The sequence below is a fragment of the Mizuhopecten yessoensis genome, unplaced genomic scaffold (assembly GCF_002113885.1).
Source record: "Mizuhopecten yessoensis strain PY_sf001 unplaced genomic scaffold, ASM211388v2 scaffold9621, whole genome shotgun sequence".
Lineage (NCBI taxonomy): Eukaryota > Metazoa > Mollusca > Bivalvia > Pectinida > Pectinidae > Mizuhopecten > Mizuhopecten yessoensis.
This window is the reverse complement of record NW_018408139.1, coordinates 70,843-87,050: the sequence shown is the minus strand read 5'-3', so window position 1 is coordinate 87,050 and position 16,208 is coordinate 70,843. Positions and strand designations below refer to the sequence as shown.

Below are 16,208 nucleotides of genomic sequence, written 5' to 3'. Positions count from 1 at the left end.
ATACACCCTTCATAGGTCCCCTATTACATAAATCTTTATGTACAGATGTCCGTATACACCCTTCATAGGGCCCCTATTACATAAGTCTTTCTGTACAGATGTCCGTATACACCCTTCATAGGGCCCCTATTACATAAGTCTTTCTGTACAGATGTACGTATATACCCTTCATAGGTCCCCTATTACATAAGTCTTTCTGTACAGATGTCCGTATACACCCTTCATAGGGCCTCTATTACATAAGTCTTTCTGTACAGATGTCCGTATACACCCTTCATAGGGCCCTTATTAGATAAGTCTTTCTATACAGATGTACGTATACACCCTTCATAGGGCCTCTATTACATAAGTCTTTCTGTACAGATGTACGTATACACCCTTCATAGGGCCGCTATTACATAAATCTTTTACCATTGGCCTCTAAATAGGCCAAATGTTAAAGTGCACAGATGACTTCTCAGAAACAGTAATCCGGGTGCAAAACGGATAACTAAAATTGTGCGTGTATCTGCTGCTTGTCTGGTTCTGCCAGCCAAATTCCTAATTTGAAGGAATAAACTACATCAGTATGCATATACTGAAATTGACAACTTTTCTACCAACTGCAACAGAACAATACAGGACAACAAACGACGAAAATATTGATTGAACAATACCCGGACGTTAAAGGTAGGTACTGGATTAACCTCATGTCTGTCACTACATACGCATAGGCTATGTATCCTGTACCCCATATACGTACAAACTTGTACAGCCGAGCGGAACAAACTACCTGGTGGAACACAAATCTGCTATTACCAGTTTACTTCTACATTCATTGACACTGATAACAAAGGGAATAACATGTTTAAAGTGTTGGATTATAATTATACATTAATATTTCAGAGTGTTGTTTTAATTTGAATGCATTTTTATTAGGAAGGTGAATATGTAGGTCGGCAGGGAAATGCCGAATTAATTGTGAAACATGTGTAGTGGTGTTGGAGTGATTGTTATGTCACCTTCAATATCTTGCTTCCTCATCCGGTTATAGATCTTTGATTACTATAGGTATACCGCGCAACAGGGTAGGCGGTATAATATACCTAATCATTCAACTAGACAGCTTTATAATTCTACTTGATAGTACCACCAGTAAACCCCCATATGCCTAGCTTTCTAACCCAACCTAACAGTACCACAAGTAAACCCCCACTCTAATAGCTTTCTCACACTACCAAACAATACCACCAGTAAACCCCCATGTTCCTAGCTTTCTAACCCAACCTAATAGTACCACCAGTAAACCCCCATTCTAATAGCTTTCTAACACTACCAAACAATACCATCAGTAGAACCCCATGTTCCTAGCTTTCTAACCCAACCTAACAGTACCACCAGCAAACCCCCATGTTCCTAGATTTCTAACCCAACCTAACAGTATCACAAGTAAACCCGCATTCTAATAGCTTTCTTACACTACCAAACAATACCACCAGTAGAACCCCTATGTTCCTAGATTTCTAACCCTACCTAACAGTACGACCGGTAAACCACCATTCTTCCAGCCTACCAACCTTACATAACAGTACCAACAGTAAACCACCAAACTCAAAGCTTTCTAAACCTACCTAACAGTACCATGAGTAAACCCCAGCGGTCCCAGCTTTCTAACCCTACCTAACAGTACCATGAGTAAACCCCCGCGGTCCTAGCTTTCTAACTCTACCTTACAGTACCATGAGTAAACCCCCGCGGTCCTAGCTTTCTAAACCTACCTTACTGTACCAACAGTAAACCCCATACTCCTAGTTTGCCAACCCTACCTAATAGTACCATGAGTAGACTCTCGAGCTCCTAGCTTTCGTACCCTACCTAACAGTACCACAAGTAAACCCCCATGCTACTAGCTTTATAAATCTACCTAGCAGTACGAAGAGTAAACCCCCGTGCTCCCAGCTTTCAAATTCTTCCTAACAGTAAAAAAGGACACTTCCAAGCTCCTAGTTTTCTTAACCTACCTAACAGTACCACGAGTAAACCTGAAAGCTCCTAGCTTTCCAATCCAACCTAATAGTACCACGAGTAAACTCCTGAGCTCCTAGCTTTCTAAACCCACCTAACAGTACCACAAGTAAACCCCCATGTTACTAGCTTTATAAATCTACCTAACAGTTCGAAGAGTAACCCCCCGTACACATAGCTTTCTAATTCTACCTAACAGTAAAAAAGGAAACTCCCATGCTCCTAGCTTTTTAACCCTACCTAACAGTACCACGAGTAAACCCCCGCTGTCCTAGCTTTCTAACCCCACCTTACAGTACCACCAGTAAACTCCCAAGCTCCTAGCTTTCTAACTTAACCTAACAGTACCACAAGTAACCCCCCATTCTAATAGCTTTCTTACACTACCAAGCAATACCACCAGTATAACCCCATATTCCTAGCTTTCTAACACTTACTTCCAGTAACATATGTAGACCCCTATGTTCCTAGATTTCTAACCCTACCTAACAGTACGACCGGTAAACCACCATTCTTCTAGCCTACCAACCTTACATAACAGTACCACAGCAAAGCTCCATACTCCTAGCTTTCTAAACCTACCTTACAGTACCAAGAGTAAACCCCCATACTCCTAGCTTTCTAAACCTACCTTACAGTACCAACAGTAAAGCCCCATACTCCTAGCTTTCTAAACCTACCTAACAGTACCACCAGTAAACCTCCATGCTCCTAGCTTTATAAATCTACCTAACAGTACCAAGAGTAAACCCCGTGCTACAAGCTTTCTATCCCTACCTAATAGTACCAAGAGTAAACTCCCGAGCTCTTAGCTTTCTAACCCTACCTAACAGTTCTACGAGTAAACCTGCAAGCTCTTAGCTTTCTAACCCTACCTAACAGTACTACGAGTAAACCCGCAGGATTCTAAATTGTAAACACTACCTAATAGTACCACGAGTAAACCCCCCGAGCTCCGAGCTTTCTAATTTTTCCTAACAGTATAACCAGTAAACTCCCAAGCTCCTAGTTTTTTTACCCTACCTAACAGTAACACGAGTAAAACCGCAAAGTTCTAGCTTTTTAACCCTACCTAACATTACCATGAGTAAACCCCCGCGGTCCTAGTTGTCTAACCCTACCTAACAGTACCATGAGTAAACCCCCGCGGTCCTAGTTGTCTAACCCTCCCTAACAGTACCACCAGTAAACCCCCGCGGTCCTAGTTGTCTAACCCTACCTAACAGTATGAGTAAACCCCCGCGGTCCTATCTTTCTAACCCTACCTAACAGTAACACGAGTAAAACCGCAAAGTTCTAGCTTTTTAACCCTACCTAACATTACCATGAGTAAGCCCCCGCGGTCCTAGTTGTCTAACCCTACCTAACAGTATGAGTAAACCCCCGCGGTCCTAGCTCTCTAACCCTCCCTAACAGTACCATGAGTAAACCCGCGCGGTCCTAGCTTTCTAACCCTCCCTAACAGTACCATGAGTAAGCCCCCGCGGTCCTAGCTTTCTAAACCTACCTCACAGTACCACCAGTAAACCCCCGCGGTCCTAGTTGTCTAACACTACCTAACAGTACCATGAGTAAACCCCCGCGGTACTAGCTTTCTAACCCCCCCTATGTTCCTAGATTTCTAACCCTACCTAACAGTACAACGAGTAAACCCCCGCGGTCCCAGCTTTCTAACCCTACCTAACAGTAACACGAGTAAAACCGCAAAGTTCTAGCTTTTTAACCCTACCTAACATTACCATGAGTTAACCCCCGCGGTCCTAGTTGTCTAACACTACCTAACAGTACCATGAGTAAACCCGCGCGGTCCTAGCTTTCTAACCCTCCCTAACAGTACCACCAGTAAACCCCCGCGGTCCCAGCTTTCTAACCCTACCTTACAGTACCACGTGTAAACCCCCGCGGTCCTAGCTTTATAACCCTACCTTACAGTACCACGAGTAAACCCCCGCGGTCCTAGCTTTCTTACCCTACCTAACAGTACCACGAGTAAACCCCCGCGGTCCTAGCTTTCTAACCCGAACTCATAGTAAACCCTTAATAAAAAAAATCTGTCACAGCTTTTTCAAGTATGCTTGCGATATATTACGTGCCTATCTTAAACGTTTAGTATAACATACGATCTCATAAGATTAAAGCTTGTGTGAAAGTTCCCTTTGAAGTTTATCCCTTTGATCCCGTAACCTGTAAACATCAGGTCCTGTCTCACACAAGCTAAATTCTTGTAACGCTGTAGACTTTTGGTTTTAAAAATGTTCAAGTGTACTATAAAGCCAAAATTCACATATTTAAGATCAAAAAGTCAAATATGGACCAGACAAGAGAGATCTTTTTCTTTTCTATCCCCATCCCCCCTGCAAACTGTCACCCCTTTTCCCATTCTGTTAAATTAATATAAAAACGTAATGCGTGTATGTATCGCTATGAGATCGATTTGTGGCTATGACATTACACCCTCATTAATCCTTTATCGTTTCCTACCTCCTTTTTTGCGTTATCGGGCCTTGCGTATTCTCTTATAAAGTGCCTCCTGCTTTAGAAAAGACAAATTCAAGGTTTTGTAGCTCTCCCCTTTACACCTGTTCTGGAACCTATTTCACTATTGTAAACAAACTGTTTCTCCACTATTGATTGTTAATGTGCGGTGAGGTCACAATATGTGCCATCACATTAAGCTATGAACAGACAGTCGTGATATGCACAAAATTGTGCAGCAAATCAGAAAACCACAATGAACAGTCTGGTAAACAATGATTAGATTAAATCTACCTTACAACCACATGAAAGATAATGTTTGCGACAAACGAATACGTATTATATTACGCTACACCAGTTGAAGAGAACTTTAAATATATATGAGAGCCGTAATAATAATAGGTGTGTACCTGATAAATAGCTACGCGTAAACCCATTATTTAGTCGACAAACCTTTACCTGTCAAGTTGTATAAATGCCACAAAGCTGATCAAGTGACACAGATAAGATCAGGGAATATTTGGGTTGTTGTACATGTAATGACTGTACATCGGACAGTCTTCATCTCTGCACACACGAATAAATAACGATAACGAAAGCGTCAACGATGGACGTGCTGTTCCTTCTAATTGAAGACAATATCGGATATCGTCCTTTACATTTTGTATAATTACGTGCAGATGTTATGCAGCAGTGGTATTCATATCAACACTTTGTCAAATTCCGTAGGTAATTCTATTGTCACCTCCTTTGTTTTCAATGGAGTCTATCAAAGAGTCAATACAGATACAAATATTATCTACAAAATTATCTATTTTTATTATGCCGATGTTTTGTAACTTGTAAAGCAACAAGTATTATGGACCAGTAAATTCGTTATGCAGTGGCGATGTTGTATTAAGGCAGGTTTTATACACAAAAGACACCAGAAATAAAATATCAATTAGGTGTTTGTACGCTTTAAAGAACCAAAATCTATATTTATATATATAGAAACGCAGGGTAACCATTTGAGACGATTTAATGTTATGTATGTGAATGTCATATACAATATTATGATATAAGTATAAAAAAATGTTTATCATAAATTGCCAAAATTCCATTATATTTTGACCGATAATTCATGAGTAGTTGTATTGGCTATGCGAGATATATTACGATGAATAGCCGGCTTGGTAAGATATAATTCAGTGAATGAATAACAATTACAGCACTATATATAAGGTAACAATTATAGAAAGCCCTATGATATGACATCTACCTATTAACAGGGTGCCCTTTTGTCGCAGGTAACAGCAGAAATGGCTGCGAAATACCCCGAAGAAGGTAATGATGAGGATTTGGATCCAGAGAATCAAGGTGTGGATCAGCAATTGCTCACTCCATTTGAAGTACCGACTGAAGCAAACACACTAGTGCTTGACGATAGTGCAAGCGACGTAGAAGAAAACAATCAATATCTCAGAGGGTCACAAGTTGCTACTATATACAAGAGATCTTGGTCTGAAGGTAGTAACGGTCGTATTGACAATGTATCACTAGATTTAAAGGAGTCAAACTTTGCAAAACTTGTTCTTGTTTCAACAAATATTTGTCAAGATGTTATGCGTGAAATTATTCGCAACAGAAATCCTAAGGGCCCCACTGATATTGATTTGCATAACACCATCCATGGCAGCAAGATATTACGGGACAAGGTGGCTCAGTACACTCGCGAAGGAATGCTTTTATTTCCAAATGATGGAGCTACAGTAAAGTATGAACAATTGGATTTTTCTGCAATGTACAAAGTTGCTAGATATGCTCTTTCCGAGCAGATTGCACCAAACGAAAAGTGGCTAGCATCACCAAAACCTGGCGCTAAATGTTTAATGTCTTCCATAGAGAAACTGCGTCTATTTCGGAATGATTGTTCACATTCAGCCAGCGCCTCTATCAACGATGCTGACTTTCAAACAAAAGTTGACGAAGTTACAGATGTGATTTTGCGAATGGAAATGTTACTTCGTATACCAAACACATATTCCAAGCGTGTGCGGCGTCTAACGAACGCGTCACTGTCTCAAACATCAATGCCTCCGAGAGTAATCGAGCTAGAAACAAAATCCGTCAACCTCGAGAAACAGATTGTCCAACTGAAAGATGCACTGGCGAAGCAGACTGATATGACAGGTAGGTCTTGTTGTTCATAGCAAATCTTATAACATATATACATGTAACATGGTAAGTCAATCTCGTATTGATAAACCTCGTGTAAGAAACAAGTTGGCCTAGAAAATCGCAAATAGACTTTGCCTTTATTGACAACACGTATTATTCTTTTCAGACATAATGGTATCATGATAAAGCAAAATTTCCCATAATTCAATGCTTGAGGAGTGGAAGAATATAGAAAAGTTAATGAAACGTAGATTATGGAGGCATGGCTAACCCCTATACTATTTAGATGGTATCACTACTTACAACAATTATAATGTTTCTTTTAATGACAGATCTATTTAGTCAATGGAAAACACACCAGCAAGAACTCGTGGAGGTTCATCGCAAACTCGAAGAACTCTATAAAGGTAAAGTTTTTCTGCTTCCTTATGAGTTATCCACTCACTGGTGACTTTTTCAAAAATAAGATTTGTCGGAAAATATTACACTGCTTTGAACTATTTGAACTACAAATATGGCAATCAATGAGGCCAACTCTGCTCTGAGATCGATCATTTAGTAGATGGGAGATAACTCTAATGATAATCTGATGAGTTGTAAATGGTATGAATACTGATATACGAATATTTTAATTACTCCTGTGAACTAATAATTTGCATTATTTCAAATGTAGCGTCAAGTACAGACCCCGAGGAACCGGTTCCATTACTGCAGCGTAATATAAATGCTATTGAAGGTAAATGTTACCCGTTAGTAAGGGATCGAGATGTATTTTGTTTATGCTGTAAATTTCCGCTGCAGTAACACATCCCGGCGAACTGTGTTGGAAAACACCTTTAAACTTATATTAACGTTCAAATTCATCAAAAAAGTATCTCTGTATTGTTTCTTTTGGAGCTCGATACATTTTAAACAGACCAGTTAATTGAATGATGAATAACTATTTTTTCGGAAACAACACCGTGTTATGCTATGGTTATTATGGTGACCAATTAGGTCTCGCACCAAAACGTGCAGTTATCGAGTTATATATTATAAAACAAATGAACAATTGAAAATGAGATAAATCATGTTATAAACGATATATTTGAAGTACATATTCAAATGTTATAAAGAAATAGAGCTAGTTACATTACTTAATTTAATCAGGATGATCATCATTTGTGTGTATTATATAAAACTGTGTTAGTAAGAGTTTGCTAAGATCAGCTTCACGTGTGACGATTAGACATTTCCAATTACATCAGTGTGTTCTCGGACAAGAACGTGAAATAGCAAATATTTATGGAGGGTCCGTAACGTGGTCCTACCGGGACACAGTGGTTTTAGAAAAGTGTTTCCTAAATAACAAAATATTAAGATAGTCAAATTCTTTGTTGCACTTTTTGATGACTGGATGCAAACATTTTTATCTTTGAAAGACCCCAAACTTTTCCCTTTCATGTGGTCGCTCTCTGAACACACCAGAAGGCTTCTGATTGGAAATGTCTAATGAAAACCTTTGAAATACATAACGTTTATTTTGTTGAAAGAGTTGTTTTCATATATTTTTATTATTATTGTCAAATTGTTGAAAAAATGTTTGCAGATGCAATGAGGGAGACACTCGCAGCAAGTCAAAAGGACGAAGAATACTTTGTTGAAACCAAAGGCACGGAAACAGCGATGAAAAAAATGACTGAAAACAACATGGTAATAATTGCTGGACGTAAGGGTAATGGGAAAGAGAGACTTGCTCACCATTTACTATTTTCCTTGATGTCAAAATCAGAATGCCAAACGCATATTTTAGATAGAATGTGCGATGTCAGAAAGTGTTTCAAAACGAAATCACACAAGACTGTAATAGTACTATTGCAGGATGTATTCATCGAAAAAAACACAAAGGCATTGATAAAGAATCTAGGAAAAGATATTTTCAAGACAAATTCAAAAAGATATCTTATTATCACATCTGCTAATACAACCCATCTCGTAGGCTTACAGCACCTGGTCAATTTATCAGCCAGAGAATTTGAAATGTCAACAGAGGAAAAAAAGAGCATCTTGAGGTCACATCTTGACCGATGTTCCAAAGAGTCTTCAGCTCGTCTGAATGAAAGGAAAATAAACGAAATTGTGAATATCAAGTGTTCACTGGAATTTCCCCTAGCTTGTTTCCTCTTCACATCAGAGGAAAAATACTATTCGAAGGGATCAAATTTTTTTCGTTACCCAATAGATTATTTTCTTGGAGAATTAAGGTGTCTTTCGCAGACAGAATATTCAGCACACAGGGTATTCTTTGAGTTATTACTCCAACAAGATGTATCCTCACCTTTGTCTTTTGTGAACCCAGGTACAGTATTTAAACAAGGAGATATGAAAGAAAGGATGGAAAAGGCAGAAATAGAAATCAGTGATCTAGCCGAAATAGGAGACCAACTGTCCCAACAAGGTACTCTCGTTCATAGAATACCTCACACACCAAAAGCATTTTCATTCAGCAATGACACAGTCGAACATGCCGCACAAATTTGGCTGTTGGAAACAAATTTCACAAAGGCACTAGCATTTTTTAAGTCCGAAATTCTAGTCCGCTGTATCGCAATCAATCCTGGATTAGAAGAAAATTGCCTTTTTACGACAAATTCTTCAAAAGATCAAACCTGTGTTGCTGAAAAAGTTCTGAATGACATTTTCAATAAAAATGTCGGCGAAAGCATTTGGAGCTCTAAACTAACAATTTGGAATGACAAATGTTTTGCAGACCTCTTTGCTCGTATTCTCTTCGAGAGACTTGAGAAAGAGCCAGGCCACCGAAGTATTGTGCTCTCAATACTGAAAAAGTGTGCAAAGAATCGTTTGCTGGTTCTGTGTAAGGCAATAGTAGAAAGCCTACAAATATCTCAATCTTTCGCTGATGATTTCAGCAGCTTTGTATCCCACACTTTGCTCGATGCCTGTCGGATCAAAGGGAATCTTGCAATAGTTCAGGTACTCGCTGCGTACAAGGAGGCTGATTTAAGCTTTTGCAAAAGTTGTAAGAAAGAATCCGAAGAAAAGCATCAATCTCCGCTAGAATGTGCGGTTGAGTCAAAAGATCAAGATGTAGTTCATTTTTTACTGGAGTCTGGTTCCACGATTCCACACAGTAAATGGAAATTTTGGGATTTTCTAAAAGTAGCCGCTGAAAAGCAGGATACATTTTTATGTAACGTTTCGTTCATCAGGACCCTCTCCTTGTGTTGTAGAGATAAAGCAATTACTGTGAATTCAAGGATGGAAGAATTCGTAGAAAGATCATTGAAACTTGATTCTAGCCGAGAGCTTGACAGAAATTATTTCTTCTTTGATTGTCTGTTATTGATCGGAATAGACGATAGTTTATACTCTGCATTTAAAGATACCATATTACACGGCAGGAAACTTCCAAAAGGTGATCAATGTGAAAACTCTTGCCACATGGTTCTTGAATCCTCGCTTGACCCTGAAATGGAACAACGTACGTTGTCAATACTAGCAAATATGGAGTTCGACATGCTTAATGAAAAGGACAAATGTGGACACACCCCACTGGCTAAAGCTGTCACACTTGGAAAGAGCAACAACATTTTGTCTCAAATGTTGCTTCAAAATGCGAATGCAGATGTAACAGATTATGATGGTAAAACCGCGCTGCATTTAGCCATCCTATCACTGCATCCCGATGCATGGGTTCTTGATTTTGTGAAAACTCTGACAGGACCAAACATCAGGTGTAAAGACATTATGGGTGTGACTCCTGTTAAATTATGTATATCGCAAGGTCGACATCGCATTAACACTCTCAGACGGCTGCTCGAAATACTTCAAAAGGAGAATGCTTTACCAAAATCTTTGTTCCATGTTTGCGTGGAATCTCTGATACCAGAAGAAGACATGTTGGAAATCATGGCAACCCTGAAAGAGTTTGGTTCGGACCCGAACAGAGAGGACGACCGCAAAGTTAAACCTATAGCAAAAGCTGTTAAGCACTTGTATTTGAAGATTGTGAACACATTGCTAGAGTGGAATGTCGATGTTGAGGACACAGACAGTCAGCAAAACACAATTCTGCATTATTGCTGTTATGTGGATACACGAAACGGAGAGGAACTTCTTGCCGCATTTAACAAACACTATTCAAAGAATGCAACATCACTTAACATGAAGAACGCCAAAGGCAGAAACGCTATAATGGCCTATTTGGCGGAGCCAGTTGTTAGCTGTACTAGCAGTAGAATTGTGTGGCGTCTTCTAAACATGGAACCTGACCTCTCCCTCAAAGATGAAGAAGGCAACACGGCATTACATTATTTAATGCAATCAATGCTAACAGATGAGGAAGTTTTGAATTTCACTCAAGTCATGATCAATGATTTCCACGTATCTGTTTCCATTTACAATGCGTGCGGTTTAAGTCCACTGATGCTGGCATTTAGTGCCAGTAGATCACGGTTCAATACCGTGAAATTCATATTGTCTTTGTGTGGTTGTGAAGAACACGACATTTGCTTACCAGCAGGGAAGATAGGAGTACTCCAGCAGTGCATTAGAAGTTGCATGACTGATGACGAGGTGCGGGAACTAGCTCAACTGTTGATTCGACAAGGAGGACTATCTACAAACAAACCCGACGTCACTGGTCTGTCACCACTATTCACATCTATTCAACATTCATTGTCACGATGCAAGACAATTGCCCTAATGTTGAAATATTCTACAGGTGAACTTTGCACCGGTGTTATATCGGAGCTTATAAAACACGACAAACTAGATCCAAATGTTGTTGATGCAATGCACAGAGCAAACATTCCATTATTCAAAATAGCAGATAAATTAGGCTATTCAGTTTTTCATTATCTCATTCGGAAGGCAAGCCATTTTCGAGAATTCCATGATCTTGTGGTCTCTTTCCTGCCTTTTGGACATGATATCAACCATGTGAATTCAGAGGGATTATCCCCATTGTTTTATGCATGCAGGGAGGAATATCCAGGATCGATCGTTTCCTGTCTGTTGTCAAACGGTGCCAGGGGACATATGCTAGCGAGGAAGGAGTCGGCATTACATCTATGTGTTAGATCCAAACGTAATGATGTAGAAACCAGAGATGTCGTGATAGCCCTTGTGAACAACAACAGTATGTATATCAATGCTGTTGATGCCTATCACACGACAGCGCTGGCATCTGCAGTTTGTCAGGGGAAGTTTCTCACCAGTTTTGTTAGAAAACGGAGCAGATCCTAATATACCTGACAGAGAAAACAAGATAGCACTGCACCACTGTGTAGCAGGGACCTGGTCCGACCAAAACACCTGCGCATTTCTGCAATTGCTTCTACCAAAAAGTCAGATTAATTGGCAAGATGGGGATGAACGTTCTGCTTTGGATATTGCTGCATGTCATGTTTCATTCAGTAGAATCTTCAGTATTATCCTGTTGCTTACTGCTGACTGTAAAATCAAGACAGTAGACCGTCTTGGTCGATCACCGATACACAACACTGTCAGGAGTTTGACAGGTAAATTAGCCTGCTGCAAGTTAGAAAGGCTTTGCCGGATGGACTTATTCCTCAATTTCGGCATGAGTCCTATTTGTAAAGATGATGAAGGAGAAACAGCGATTAGCGCATGCATCAGAGAAAATATGCATGACGAAATCAAGGTTTTGAATAGGAAACAGCTGGAGCTCGGAATCTGCAAAGAGATGATGTCTATGTTACTGGTAGGTGAGGTTGATTCTGACCCTATTAGTCTCACGTTTACCGAAACTATCGGTGTCAACGTATTCAATGAAGAAAAACATCAATTCTTGAGAGAGGTAGCCTGCTGCTTACACGGAGTTGATATCTCCATGTGTTGACATTCATATTTATATCTGTTCATTGTGCTGTCGTCAAGAACATGTTTACAAAACTTTGTTCATAACAAAGTTTTTACTTACGTCTGAAATTTGTCCTAACATCCGTATTCTGATTACTATTTGCATTTAGACATTTGAAATGAAAACGTTTATCCCGTTCCTATATAAATACTAAAATTTAAATTAAATTATCCCGTTCCCAGATAAATACTAGTGGTTTAATGCACGATATCGTTCTCATTTCTACATATACTTGAGAGGTATTTCGGATTTGAAACACTTTTGTCATGTGGCAGTCCAGTAAGTGTAAAAGGAATATTAATTAATCATCAACATTTTTTCACTGTGTAAATAAATGATTTATAAATTGTGACATGTCTTATATACTTGCTCATAGACCATGCTAGTTTTTAACCTTTGTAGTAAATAAATAGTATACAAGGCATGTTTATCACTGTTCCTCCCCCGGAAAGAAAGTGAGATTGCCATGAGGGCGATTTCATGTACTGAAATACATACAGTAAATCAACGTTGAAAGGAGAAATCATCACTAGACTTATAAAAGTGTTAAAGGTAAACGGTTGATATTTTATTTATCAAACATGTTTAAGTATACAGTAAACATTACAATATGTTTATAGTTCCACTGTACATACATGTATACATTATTGTTAGTGTGTTTGTCGCAAAAAAAGTATTGGTTAAATTATTGAAATAATTAGACAACAGACATAAACTATAGAAGTTTTTCTCCTTTATTGTAAAATGTTTGAACGGTTAAGAACTGTTGAGGTGGGAATATTTGCTTTCCTTCAAACTACTGGGCCGGCGAAAAAGGTATAGTGACTTTGTGTCGCAATATGTATTTCAAAACGCGTTAGTAACTATTTTAATGAATGTACATATTCGGATTTTGTGAGAGCGATTTTTTCACACCGCCAATATTCCCACTTAAAATAAATGTATTACCATTAGTGTTTATATTTTTCGCGTTTTAACAGATTGTATGAAACATTATCCATCCTGATTTTTCTTTTTTTTTTGTATTGGATTATTTAATAGGTCAATAAATCAAAACATGTCGAATACTTTCACATTTTATATATAATATATATAAACAGACACACCCAGGCAACCCTGAAAATAACTGTACACGGGGTTTGAACCTTTGTGATATAAATAGCACTGATCAGGTTTATTTTCCAGTAAAATGCATGTCATGTTTCGTGGATTTCGGGTGTTCATAGGATATTTCGAAAAAGCGATTTTTTCCTGTCTATTTCATTTTTAATTATTTTGAATACTTTTTTATGTTCATATATTTATCATATCCATACACTGCACGAAACATAAGTAAGATATGTCCATTTTACATTGTTTTCCTTTCACCCTAGAGAGATGTATCCTCAAAATTCCCAGTGTAAGATTAATAAAATCTATTACCTGTAACTGAACGAGATCGGGTCATCTCAGCCGAAGGGTAAGATTCTGTAACATAATCCCAACCGAGGCATAAGCCAAAGTTGGGATGTTACATAATCTTAGTCAGAGACTAACCCGATCTTGCTCAGAAACAGGTGATTAATTTTTTTTCTCGCACCTTTTAGTTCGAAAAAATCCTATTCACTTTTGCTAAAGACTACAAGTATCCCGTCTGGGGCCTCAAATAAAAATGGCCTCTACACTACTTCAGCTACATTTGAATGCTTCCGCGTAAAAATGTAGTCCGTCCTTATAAAGAAGACAATGTATTTCACAATGTAGATTATATTTCATCTTCAACATAAGATTTCTACAATCTATAACAGTTTATAATGGAAAATGCAACTTTTGGGTATTCTTTGTTCATTTTCTACTGGAATTCATTCAAACTTGATTTACATTATAACCAAGAGATGACAGTTTGATACTTTGACATGTTTAACCCTGTCTCATACCCAGGGGCTGAGGTGCGGAGCCAAAATGGGGTCATATAGCCTGAAATTTCAGCAGTCATCCTCTCGGGACTGAGATAGGCTGGAAACCAATTCTTGTCATAGATGGAAGGGTCTTGAGGTGCTTTATCAAAATTGTGAATTTCACGACCCCCAGACTCCATGTTAACCCCTGGGAAGGGGGCGAAGTTTACTATAGTTTTTTTTAGGAAAATGATACTTTTGGGTATGTTTGGTTCATTTTCAATTGGACATTATTCTAACTTGACAGACAGTAAGGGCTCGGGCCCGGGCCCGGGCCCGCCCCCACGGGCTGAGGGGCGGGGCTAAAAGGGGTCAAATTGTCTTAAATTAAAAAATCTTATCCAGACCAAGAATTGCTGGAAACAAGTAATCTACAGGGGTCCTAAAGCGCTTGATCCGCTGGGGATGGGGTAAAGTTTACTATAGTTATATTGAAAAATGAAGCTTCCTAATGGCAAATTACAATACACAAAAACTCTTCATTGTTGAATCAATATATTAGATATTTGATAGGACAGCTGTTTTCTGTTTAGCTAGTAACGTTACTCAAATATGCCAAAAAAATCCAACAGCTCGTTCTACTGTAAAAGGCAAGAAAGAAGCGGAAAGATGAGGTGCCCCAGCTGGGATCGAACCCACGACCACAGGTTCTGGAGGCCAACACTCTGACTGACAGAACCACTATTTGTACATAGTACATATACTACCTTGATCTTTCACACTACTTTTGCATTACATGTAGTTCAAGTTACCTGTGTTACAAAATGATTTCTTTTTCATTTGGCAACATCGATAACATCAGTTTTTCTATAACTTAGGTGACCGTTAAGGCCCTTGTGCCGTTTGTTTTATTCAGATATGTTTGCTCATTGCATTATCTTTAAACCAAATACTTTAATAGTTTATAGGATTTAGGTTCTGTATATGTAATGCAAAACAATCCAACAAAAGAGAGAAAGAAATGACGTACATTTAGAAACACCTCCTAGAGTCTGAAGATATTTTATCCTTACAGAGTTATCCCCCGTCTTACATGTACTAGCTTTGTATCAACTGCCATTTTAATTATTTACTCTTGTTTCTGAAAGTAATATGGAAGTGATGTGTGCACACAAGGAATTTTTAACCTTGACACTTTCTAAATGAAAATAGGAATTTACCTCTCATACGACATTGAATGTGGTATTTCCCAGTGTTTTGTTTACAGTAATAAGAGAGCAAACAAAAGCCGGTTAAAAAGATATCATTTTTCAAATATGTGTGTACCTTTTGAAATTGTATGTGGTATCCAAAGATTTAATTTGTCATAACTTAATTGGAAGTTAACTTGTTACAGTGACCTGTGGTACAAATACATGAAAACCTTTATATTATAAATCATATAATTAAGTTTGTGGTACAACAACGTTGGAATGACATCATTGGGTCAGACATGACCCTCAGTAAAACAATCCTGATTGCACCTCCAAAACAAGATATGAAGACATTAATCACATTGTTTTATTGTTAAAATACAGTTTTGTGGTTGTTTGGGTCCTAATAAGGTAAACTAAATATTAAACTTTAACATTGTTGTAAGTGTTTAGATGTTTAATCAAGCGGCCGAAAAGTGGCACATGTGTTATACCATATATATGTATATAAGGACGGGGACACGTGTCTAATACCATATATATAGAGAGAAATGGGGGACATGTGTCTAATAGAATAAATATAGAAATAGAGGACACGTGTCTAATACCATA

The 16,208-nt window shown here is 38.4% G+C and overlaps 1 protein-coding gene across 2 annotated transcripts; it reads left to right on the top strand.

The window, feature by feature from the left end:
- The first annotated feature begins 459 nt into the window (after positions 1-459).
- On the top strand, positions 460-15,197 carry LOC110458502. 2 transcript variants are annotated; one of them, XM_021510231.1, is made up of 6 exons: positions 460-669; positions 5,769-6,651; positions 6,972-7,046; positions 7,313-7,375; positions 8,228-8,331; positions 15,054-15,197. In XM_021510231.1, exons 2-6 carry the CDS (start codon positions 5,781-5,783, stop codon positions 15,156-15,158), a joined length of 1,218 nt encoding a protein of 405 aa, XP_021365906.1. In that variant the 5' UTR covers positions 460-669; positions 5,769-5,780; the 3' UTR covers positions 15,159-15,197. The 2 variants fall into 2 exon arrangements, with proteins under 2 accessions (XP_021365906.1, XP_021365905.1); XM_021510230.1 differs by having other exon boundaries at positions 8,228-15,140.
- The last annotated feature ends 1,011 nt before the right edge of the window (positions 15,198-16,208 follow it).